The sequence below is a fragment of the Taudactylus pleione genome, unplaced genomic scaffold (genome assembly GCF_031769625.1).
Source record: "Taudactylus pleione unplaced genomic scaffold, aTauple2 ptg000314l, whole genome shotgun sequence".
NCBI classification, from domain to species: Eukaryota; Metazoa; Chordata; class Amphibia; order Anura; family Myobatrachidae; genus Taudactylus; species Taudactylus pleione.
Window position 1 is genome coordinate 12,112,796 of NW_028284715.1, and position 12,115 is coordinate 12,124,910.

Here is a 12,115-nt window from a genome sequence, read left to right on the forward strand (position 1 = left end):
CTGGCAGTGGCTTCTCATTAGAAGCGCTATCTGCTAATCAAGCACCAGACAGGCAGTCCCAGGGGGAACTGTGTACTCCCCCTGGGAATGCCAGTCAGGACCGCGATTAGCAAAGAGAGCGCTTCCAATAGGAAGCCACTCTCTGCCTTTCTGCCAGCCCTATCCTGCTTCTATGAGCTGTGGGCCTGATTCAGAGCCGGACGCTCTGACAGAGCGCTTGCTCTGAATCAGGGCGTGTTTTTTTTTTTTTAATGGAGCGACCTCCTGGCCACTCGCATTGCTGTGGGTTGCCACCCACAGCTAATGCGAGCGGCCATGATGATGGTCGCGATGGTCAAGACCATCGGGCTTGCGACGAGACCCTTGTGGCAGGGTCTCGTGGCCGCAAGCCCTAGAGAACTTTCGGCTCAAACAGAGCCGAAAGCTCTCCCATTGACATCACTTGTGATGTCAGTGGGACCCCCCCCAAACGGTAGGCGTTCTCATGGGAACGCCTCCGTTTGGGCAGCCACCCCCTGGCCCGCCCACCAAAGGGGGCGTGCTGTCACTCAACATCGACAGCACGCCCCCTGTGGTGCGAGATCCGGAGCGACGGATTGCCCGTCGCTATCCGGGTCTCACGCATGCGCACGACGGAGCTGGCTCCGCCATGCGCATGCGCTCTGGGCCACCATCAACCCAGTTGAGAGCGTTCAGCGCTTGCGACCGGGTCTGAATCAGGCCCTGTGTTCTATAAATGTGCACATGCGTCGGTCGAGGTGCCTGCCAGATCTATAGCTCTTGGCAGCTACCGCAACTGAACAGACTGGACCGCCTCGGATACTATATTAAACTATCTTAGCCACCCAATCTTTGACCCCCTTTTAGAGACAACGAATTAAACAAGTTGCACTAACTGTCACGATTTAGGACAACTGCTGAATGTAGGACAACTGCTGAATGTTAAGAGCATCTAGCGGTCACTGTACACACCTGCCATGTTATCAAAGAAATAATGCTGGGAAAGGCCTAGCACTTCCGATGGTAAGTGGACAACTAGCATTCTTGGGATGTTGGGGTAACATGCACCGTACAACATCAACAAGGGAGCTTACCTGTAGATGAGAAGACCTCACTCAGTAGCACTTCACTTAGACCTGGAGGACTAGAACTGCTTGTGCTGTAAGACCAGCTTTGAAGAATCGCTTGCAAGAGAAGCGTTTGAGCTCTTGTAGCTTGAATGGTCAGGTTGGGTAGCTCGAAAATGTATTCGGTCACTGGCACATGAGTACGTTGTGTCCTGGTGAGAGAACAAACATTTACACATTTATATAAATATTTCACAATTTCCATCTCTTTACCTCTAAAAGACAGACATTCTTCTCTCTATGATGTGACCATAGTCTGCAAGATCTTACAATTATCTGTAAACATATGGTACATGAGAGAGATTAATCATCCACGTGAACAGTCATGACTTCAAAACAGATTAATATAATAATGAAATAATCTTTATAGTTCTCAAGTTTATCACATATAGGACCTCATTCAGAGTCGGTCGTTGCGGCCGCACGGTCGTACGCCACCGATGTTCGCTAAACTGCGCATGCGTAAAGTTCGCAATGCGCGTGCACAAACTAGCTGCTACGATCAGAAATTTCTCTCTCCTTGAACACAGCCAGGTCGGTAGTTTGAGTGACAGAATGAGGCGTTTGTGGGTGGTAACAGGGGAAGGTGCTTGAAAACGGGGGAGTGGAGATCCGAACGCAGGCATGCCTAATTATGCGAACGGCGTTTTATGGGAGTGCATAATTAACAAAGTAGTGTCATGGCACATGTGACATGGGTGGTTTGTACACTGACCTGATCGTAGTGCTTAAGAGAGGGTATGGTCAACCTTAAGCTCTACGACCAGTTCCGATGGTTACCGATGGTCTCGATTAATCCTTATATGGCCGGAGATTACGTGTATGCGTACGAGAAGGGGGCGTATTTTTTTGTCTTACGGCCGCATCCTCCCCTTGGTCGGCAAGCTAACGATCCGATCTTAAGGACGCAACTTGCGAGTGCATCATTTGCATATCCGGCCCCTTTTCCCTTACGACCGTGCGGCCGCAACGACCGACTCTGAATGAGGTCCATAGATCTTTCTGTGTGTGCAACAATCATTCAATGAAAAGTCTGCAAGAAGATCTTTACATTAATATTCACAGAATAGTTAAGTGCTTTAGTTATTGCAGATTGTCCTAAACGTGCATCTAAACTGGTCAGCTCTCATTTAATCTGCCCAATTTGGACCCTGATCCGGTCAAATGACATCCAAGTTGAGCAATAGGTTGAACCGGTGTTCGTCCAGCGTTACAATTTTTGATGTTTGATGCTCTAACCAAAAGGCCAATCTGCATCAAAAGTATTGGTGATCGTCACTGAATAGTCCCTGGACTGTTCTAGTACTGCCGAGAAGTAATGTAAGTTCCAGTACAGCTCCCATTACCATTATGGCCTTTGTATATATTGGCAACAGGTTCAATGGAAACAGACAATACCTGGTACAAGGTATTTAATCTGAATTGCGGTAAATCAGCATGAATTGCGGTAAATCAGCAACCTTGAATTACTGGTGTAATGGCCAGTTTGATTCCTTATTGTGTTGATGTACGCCAGGGATGAACATTCTGGTAACCATTCTTAACAGTCAACTTCAAATGAGCAAGATGACCCAAAAACAAAAATGGGAACCAACACAAAACGGAAGAGAGAGTATAGAAAGATTATGCTTCGGAGAGCCATTGCACAATGCTGTGATCAATTTTTGCAATAACACTCTATTAAGAGGTGCAGACTTACACAATAATTCTTGCTAAATTAATTTAATTAAACATAAGTTTTTCTGTATGTGGAAATAAAATTTGATGATATCTTTTACGAAAATTGGATAGGCTAAACCTGTCTTTTCATGTTAATGTGGGTGAGAATGGACAGTGTAAGCTCCTGGCACTATATACAACTTCATAAAAATAATGTAAAATAAATGCATTTTTTCACAGCAGGTAAAGTGAGTGAGATCCCCTTTGTGCATGGTGGTAATATATTGATCTTTTCAGGAGGCAATCAAATTAGCTTCTAATCTACAAAAAAATTAAATTCAGTGTAAAGTTTGTGCAAGGAGATGGGTACAACCAGTTATAAAAAATTGTGATTGGTTCGTAAAAGATCTGAATGTGACAGGTTTACATTTCCACCTTCACCTTAAAGGGGTACTCAACCTGAATTTAAATTGTATTAGCAAATGTTGCAGGACTTGTGCGAGACAATAGAGGAGATTTAGCGGTGATGGTGTTGACATCTTCCACTTGAAGAACTTGTCAGACACCTATAACATTTGAGAAAAGCATGGGCACAAACATTTTCTGATCCTCATTAGGACAATAAACCATGATAAAAAAAAATAAGACACAAAAAAGATAAATTTTACCGTGTCTTTACATTACTTGAACTTTTAACTTAACAGTGTTAAATGCCGCAGATCAATCCCGCCAGCAACTGGTCTTCAGAGGCTCATTGCCTCCCAATTACAACCTCATCTCCTATTATGTCACATATCTGAACTTCTCACTCAATCAATATGAGGCAGGGTCATTGAAGCTGGTGACCCACTCGCTCAAGTCCCCTTAACATCACTAAAATTATTGTTCTTCACGTAGATTTTCTTGGCATAAATCTGGGAAAAGGGCTGAATTTCCTCCACGGGGACACAGACATCTTTAAACCCGATACGAAGCTATACACCAAAGATATCAGTTTGATTTACTACAATGCAATATTCAAGTGGAATAAACATTGTTTTCTGGCACCGTCTGCACATGTCAAGTGAAGAATACAATGGATAGACAATACTGAATGCTTTACAAGCAAACCACAAGTATGTCACACATTTGTTACAGATAACTAGTCCCTGGACTGCTATAGAACTGCTGAGAAATCAATGTCAGTTCATGGACGGCTCCAATATCATTATTAATGGCCTGTGTATGTAGATGCAACAGATTCATGTGAAACACACACACTACTGTATCTGATACAAGGCATCTCAGACAAATAAAATCATCAACCTATAATAATAATAATAATCAACCTAAAATGATATGGATACATTTTACACTGTGACAGCATCCATTAGACATTTCTCTATAGCACGATCAATATACCTATATATATATCTATCTCGATAGATAGATAGACAGTTAGATAGATAGATAGATAGATAGATAGATAAAATTCATCGGTTTGTTTGTTTGTCCGGATATGCATTCGGACACCCCTGCACAGATTGGGATGAAACCAACGCAAGGTGGTCCAGTTTGATCCTGGCCAGGTTTAGTGGGGTTAGGGTCCCGGTCGGACCTCCCGATGGTGTACGCTAGGCAGAACTTTCACCTTGGGAGCCTGTTCTGGGCCTTACACTGGATGGATTTGGATGAAAACTTCACCGAGGGGTGGCAATTGGTCTGGGATGCCTAATTTAACTTGAAAATTTAAACCCGGCAATTCCGGGTACTTTAGCTAATATATATATATTATATCCAGTGGGGCGGCACTCTAATAGAAAAAACAGCTTGACACAGGAATGTGTTTCCAACGTTTCAGAGCTAGTTAATACTCCATACTCAAGGTACAAATTTGTACCTTGATGATGGAGTTTTAAATAGCTCCGAAACGTTGGAAACATATTCCTGTGTCAAGAATGTTTTTTCTACTAGAGTGCCGCCCCACTGGATATACATTTGGGCAGATTGTGGTAAGACCTTATCGGAGGGCACCTACCTATATGCATTTATATTATTGGGAGTACCATCCCTGGAAGAGAGATATATATATATATATATATATATATATATATATACACACACACACACATACACACACACACATTGTATACACACACATTATATATACATACATATATATATATATATATATATATATATATATATATATAAACGACAGGCTCAATCCACGGCACTCGACCCTCTGGGGTGCCCTTGGTATGTGACCACACCATCTACATAAAAAATATCATACAAACTCGGCACTCACATGCTTTTCAAACTGCAACTCCTTTGAACATACATACATATATATATATATATATATATATATACATACATACACACAAGCTACTGATGGATATACCGATAGATATAAAATAAGGGAGTAAGCAAAATAATGAGAGCGCAAGATTAAGGGGTAGATTTACTATGCCGCAGTTTGTCAAAGTCGGCAATAGGAACTATTGCTAACCAGACTTGTTTAACATTAATTCCTATTTCTATTATAAAACCATCGGTCAAAACCAACGATGATCAGCGTCTTTGACAAACCGATAGTTAGTAAATGTGCCCCAGAGAGAACGAGAGGTGGAAATATAAAAACATAACTTGAATCACAGTACAGGACACAATAAGATTAAACTGCGGACGGCTGTATGAAACCTGCAATATATTCCATTATATGCTGGGACCAGAAACGCATCAAGTAACATTGCAGTGAATCTAAAACATATACACAAACAAAAGGTAACGTGTATATGTTTTAGGTGCGAAACAAGGCCCAAACTAAAAGACTTGTTAACCAAAAATATCTCCCAAAAGCACAATAAAGCATATATTGTTAATTAAAAACTGTAAACATACGTGAAAATCCAAAATCAAATATTTTCTTATTGTGGATTTAAATAATCTCCAAGGAAATAAAGCGACGAGGGCTTCTGTTTTCTTTTTCCGGCCTTATTAAATAAGCAGAGAAAAAAAAGTTGCCCTCTGCATTGGAAGCCGTATCATGTGTACAGCAAATACTTCCAATAAAAGTTTCATTAATTGGGAACGAAAAAGATAAAAGAGCAGGAGGGAGCCGGCATTAAGCCCTGCCACATTTCAGGGGTTAAATGTAAACACTGCTTTAGGGAAACCAATTTAGGCACCGCAGCGCACCTGTTTATCCAGATTGATATTAGTCATTTAATGTTCTACAGTAAAAAGTATACAATACTCTAGACGCACTCATGCGAGGAAAGCTGGGCACCGGGGACTAGAGGTTCTCACACGTATTCTAACCATAAACACACTTGGTTTGGCCGCGGATAACAGTCAGGCCACAATACTGTGGACATATATGTTAAAGTCTTCCTTTAGCAAAGTATGTATGCAACTCGTGCACATATCATGTGTGACAATTACATGAGACTGGAGAAGGGGATTTTGTTTTGCAGATGTTCGCTACTAAATGTAAGAAGCAGAATTTAGGATGCAACCTTTATTAGTTAACACACTGATTTGTTACAATCACTAAGCAATTAGGAGGCCGTGGCAGAACCATTTGATTTTGAAGGGGAGGCTATATGACTTGCAGGGGGCACTAGGTTTTATTCAGTCGTATAAAAGTCAAATCAGTCATTGTCCCAACATTTGGCCTCATAAAAATCATTAGAGTATTTTTATATTTGTAATAGTGTTACCTAAGCCAGGATGTGTAGTATAAGACTAAAAAAAATATACAGTTATGGTAGACTTACCTAGATAACTCCTTTTTTTCAAGGTCCATAGGGGTCCACAGGGATGCCATGGGGATATTATGGTTGGAAGACAGGCACCAAACAGCTAAAGCTTTGGCTCCCAGAATGCCCTGGGTCCTCCGCCATATATACTCCGCCCCTAGCCGTAGCCATAGGACTTCAGTTTGTTGTTTGGTGCAGCAGGACTCAGACGCACCTTTGTAACAGGAGGACTGCTTAGAGCAGTGCTAAGCTTTTATTTTAAGGTTTTTTTTTGAGCTGGCAGTACCAGGCATGTGTATTAAGACGCATGTACTGCGACTCCATCTACCTCCACCGGGCCGCAATCTTCAGTAATTGTGCTGGTGATTTTGGCGGGTTGCGGCTGAGCTTAGCTAGCGACGAGGCTGCGACCTGGACTGCACCGGATGCTCGGAGAGGTCAGGTAAGGCGATTCCTCGCTTACGGGGAATCACACGCATCAGTCCATGCTTCTGGTGTCAGAGACGCACCAGAAGCCGCTGCCCTAGGACTTCAGTTTAGTTAACAAGCCTAAAGGCAGGAGAAGGAAAAACAATCGTACACCAGAAACACTCTTACAGAAGATGAGGGAATCTGTGACCCAAAGAAAATCACCCAATGAATCCAGGTGCGTCAGGGTGGGTGCCCTGTGGACCTTATGGACCTCGAAGAAAAGTAGTCATCTAGGTAAGTCTACCATAACTCTATATTTCTTCTTTGTGGTCCATTGGTATCCACAGGGATACCATGGGGATGTCCTAAAGCAGTTCCCCTAGGGTGGGGGACGCTCCTGAACAGAAAGAAGATATTGTCGCCCAAAGGAAGCATCCTGGGGCGGCAAAATTATCAAAGGCATAAAACCTAACAAAAGTGTGGACAGAAGACCATGTGGCAGCCTTGTACACTAACTTAGGAAGGATACCCTCCCTTGTACGAAGAACAGCTTTATCCTGGTGAAAAATCAAAAAAGACAGCACTGCCAAATCCCACACTCTGCGAGCAGAAGAAATAGCAGGAAGCAAAAGTGTTTACCGTCAACCACTTCAAATCTACAGAGTCTAAAGGTTCAAATGGGGAAGCCTGTAACCCCTTAAGAACCAAAAGATAAATCCCACGGTGCTACCGGTGGAACAAGAGGAGGCTGAACTCGCAGGATTCCTTGGAAAAAAATTCTACAATCTGGTAATGAAGCAATCTTCTTCTGGAACCAGACTGACAGTGCAGAAACCTGCACTCTCAAAGTGGCCAGGCGGAGTCCATTGTCTAACTCTGCTGCAGAAAAGCCAGTATCCTGGAAATCCTAAACATCTAAGGATCATATTCGTTATGAGAACACCATTGACCAAAAGAATGCCAAACTCTGTAATACGTGCGGGCAGAAGCAGGCTTCCGTGCTCTAAGCATCGTTTCAATTACAGAACTGGAAAATCCCTTCGCTTTTAGGATGGAAGATTCAAGAGTCAGGCCATCAAAGCCAGACGGGGCAAGTCCGGATGTCGGCATGAACCGTACGTTAGCAGATCCTGCCACCGAGGAAGAGGATATGGACTGTCTACGGACAGATTCTGTATGTCGGTGAACCAATGACGTCTGGGCCAAGCCGGAGCCACCAGTATTACTGTTCAGCCTTCCTGCTGGAATTTCCTGAGAACGCTTTGGAGCAGGGAAACTGATGGAAAGAGATATGCCAACTTACTGCCAGTGCATACACGAAGGCTGCTGATGGGTCTCTGGACCTGTCCCCGTACCTGGGGACCTTGTGGTTGTGGAGTGACGCCATGAGATCTATCTCTGGTAGACCCCATTTGTTTACCAGAAGCTGAAACACTCCAGGATGGAGAGACCACTCTCCGGCATGTATGTCCTGGCGACTTAGGAAGTCTGCTTCCCAATTGAGTACCCCCGGAATGAATATTGCTGAGATGGCCGGAAGATAACACTCTGCCCAAATGAGAATCGTTGTCACTTCCTTCATGGCCGCTTAACTCCTTGTGCCACCCTGATGATTGAGAAAGGTCACTGTAGTCACGTTGTCGGACTGGATCTGGAGCAGGTCCTGTGCCCCGACAACTGCTTTGTATACTGCTCGCAGTTCCAGAATGTTTGTTCACAGATGACTTTCTTGATTTGTCCATCTCCCCTGGAAGATGTGATGACCTGTCACTGCCTCCCATCCACGAAGACTGGCATCCGTGGTGAGAAGCACCCAATTTGGAACCAAGAACGGTCAACCCTTTGTTAAGATGCTCCTTTTTTAGCCTCCACAGAAGGGAGTGATGAACCTTTGGAGTGAGAAAGATCATCTGGGACCATAATAAATTATGCTGTCTGTTCCACCGGGAGAGAATCAACCTTAGCAGAGGCCTGGAATGGAACGGAACATACCCCACCATGTCGAAGGTCAATACCATTGATCCCAGCACCTGCATTGCTGACAGAATGGATACTCTTCTCTTGCATAGCAGCATGTGTATCCGCTTTGATAAGGTCACAATTTTGTCCTCTGACACCAACACCCTTTGTGCCTGAGAATTTAGAAATGCTCCCAGATGTACCATCTGCTATGTTGGAGAAAGTGATGATTTGTAGGCAGGCTATGGTCAGTTGAAGGTGGTTTTGCAAAACCACAGGAATCCGTGCCAATATCAGAAGGTCATCCAGATATGACAGAATTCTGACTCCCTGACGCCTAAGATAAACTGTCATGACTGACATTATTTTGGTAAAATACCCGGGAAGCCGTAGAAAGGCCAAAGGGTAGAGCCTGAAATTAGTAATGTTGCTGAAAGACAGCAAATCGTTAAAATTGCTGGTAGGATGGCATAATTGGAATATGCAGATACGCATCCTGAATACCAGGGAAACCATGTAATCTCCCGGCTCCATAGAAAAAATTATTGACCAGGAGAGTTTCCATGCGGAATTTGGGAACATGGGTAAACCGGTTGAGGGTTTTTAGATTCAATATAGGGCGATATGCCCCATTCGGCTTCTGGACCAGAAATAGATTTGAGCAATACCACATCCTTGTTGGGACACAGGAACTGGAACTATTATCCGTGCCTGTAGCAGGGAATGAATGGCTTCCTGAAAAGCCAAGGAATTGTCCACATTTGATGGAGGCTTTGTGGCAAAAAACTTCTGGCGGGGATGTCTCTTGAAAGTAAGGGCATACCCCAGAGAGACCACTTCTCGGACCCAGGCATCTGTAGTTGTTTGATGCCAATAATCAGCAAACTGAAGAAGTTGGCCACCCACCCTGCGATTCACCAGAAGGAGGCCCGCTCCATCAGGCCGAGGGCTTCTGTTCCAGCATAGCAGCGAAACGTCTTGCATTAGTTTGTTGTTTTGACTTGCGTAAACTAGCCGGCCTAGAAGAAGTCTGTACCTTACCTCTTCCCTGAGGACGGAAGGGCTGAAAAGAAACCTGCCTAGCTCTATTTGACGTAGATTGCAGACCTGCTGACTTTGAAGCCACCAGAGTAGAAATTATGTTATCCAATTCTGCTCCAAAAAAGTACCTATCCATGAAAAGATAAAACTTCCAGCCCCTTCTTTGGTCCTTTATCAGCTTTCCAAGATCTTAACTAAAGGGCCCAGCATGCTACTATGGATATTGCTGATGCCTTAGAAGCTAAAATTCCAGCATCCACTGCAGCTCCTCCCAGATAGGAAGCAGCTTCCTGTATGTGGGAGATATTAATCATCTGTTCTCTGGTAGCATTTGGTAAAGAACTTTCCAATGTTCTTCTGGAACCAGACTGCCTCAATCCATTCTACAACAGCCTTGGCTACCCAGGCTCCAGCTATAGCAGGATGGGTAAGCTCCAGATGATGAGAATATTATCTTAACACAGGATTCAATCTGTGGAATCCCTCAGAGAAGATGCTGATGGAATAAGCAATGTAGCATTTCTGATTAAATGCGTTACATGAGCATCCACAGTAGGAGGTATCTCCCACTTAGCACATACAGAAGGTGGGAACGGATACAATGATTTTATCCTCCTATCTACATAAAACCGCTTATCAGGGTTGCCCCATGCCTCCCCAATAAGCTCAGTGAGCTGTTCAGACACAGGAAACTCAGTTTTGACCACCTTTCGGTAGTGATTAAACACGGAGTCTTCTTACTATGAGCAGGGTCATCATCCTGAATATCTAGGACTGATTTAACCGCCCTCATCAAAGTAGTAACATCCACAGTAGATTAATGATCCTCCTCCCCAGAAGTAGATCCTGGAGAGGAATCCTGTGCATCTTCAGATTCCTCTGATGTGTCTAAATCCATATGTTGAGCAGACTAAAATAAAGACAACTTGCGTTTAGATGCTTTAGTCACTACTGGTCTGTTATCAACATTGGATGGTGCCACACTCTGACTAGAATGGCCATCAACATCCCTTATTGCGGAATGCATATGAAGAGAAAACATATGTGGACACCCCATCCAAGGAGGCATCAATGGAGTAGCCAAATGATCCACCACCTGCATCATAACCTGGGACAAAAAGGTAACCCAAGATGGCTCTTGTCCAACAACAGGTAAAACGGACTGGTAAGGTGGTACTTTATAAAACACTCAACACAATAACCCTCCTTTATATCCTGTGAGGACAGACACAAGCCTTACATTATTTACATGAAACCAGCACAGGTGAGCTGTGCTGGTTTCAGAGCACCGTATACCTTAACCAAGGGAGAGGTATACAGGGAGACCGACCCAGACCCACCTGAGACCACAGCTACTAGGTGCACTGCGTGGACCGTGAGTGTCTCATACACGTGGAGGGTAGGCGGAGCAACCCAGACGCACAAAACCCTCATAGGGACTCTGTATGGGTCGGTGAAAGAGCTGCCAGGGGAGCGCCTTCCTGACCTAAGCTGCATTAACCAGCTGGGTACGCTGGCCTCGTGGCAGCAGATTGCGTCTGCTGACGATCCCCGGCGTCAGACGATAGGGCCCCGGCTTGTGTAGTAAGGATGCGAACATTCCCTGGTCCTTACAGCAGCGGCTTCTAGAGCATCTCTGACACCAGAAGCAAGGACTGCAGAGCGTGATTCCTCGTAAGCAAGGAATCGCCTTATCTGACATCTCCGAGCATCCGGCGCAGTCCAGGTCGCAGCCTCGCCGCTAACTAAGTTCAGCCGCGACCTGCCGAAATCACCACCACAATTACTGATGTTGCGGCCCGGCGGAGGTAGATGGACTCGCAGTACATGCGTCTTAATACAGATGCCTGGTGCTGCCAACTCAAAAAAAACCCCAAAAATATAATAAACTAAAAGCTTAGCATTGCTCTAAGCAGTACTCCTATTACAAAGGTGCGTCTGAGTCCTGCCACACCAAACAACAAACTGAAGTCCTATGGCTAGGGGCGGGGTATATATGGAGGAGGACCCGGGGCATTCTGGGAGCCAAAGCTTTAACTGTTTGGTGCCTGGTCTTCCAACCATAATATCCCCATGGTATCCCTGTGGATCCCGAAGGTGGTCAGATAACATTTCCATACATCTCTCTTACCCTGCTGTGATGTCCTGCTGCCTCCATCAAACCCCCTCGCC

The 12,115-nt window shown here is 44.4% G+C and overlaps 1 protein-coding gene across 6 annotated transcripts in view; it reads right to left on the minus strand.

Annotated features, from left to right (window-relative positions):
* VPS13B (vacuolar protein sorting 13 homolog B) overlaps window positions 1-12,115 on the minus strand; it is a 1,086,122-nt gene that overhangs the window by 872,298 nt on the left and 201,709 nt on the right. For all 6 annotated transcript variants that reach the window (XR_015869381.1, XM_088442693.1, XM_088442694.1 and 3 more), the window contains exon 17: window positions 1,095-1,279. Coding sequence is in view for 5 of the 6 variants with exons in the window: in XM_088442693.1 (XP_088298819.1) it covers window positions 1,095-1,279 (185 nt within the window). In the remaining variant the exon portion in view is untranslated. The remainder of the gene's footprint in view (window positions 1-1,094; window positions 1,280-12,115) is intronic.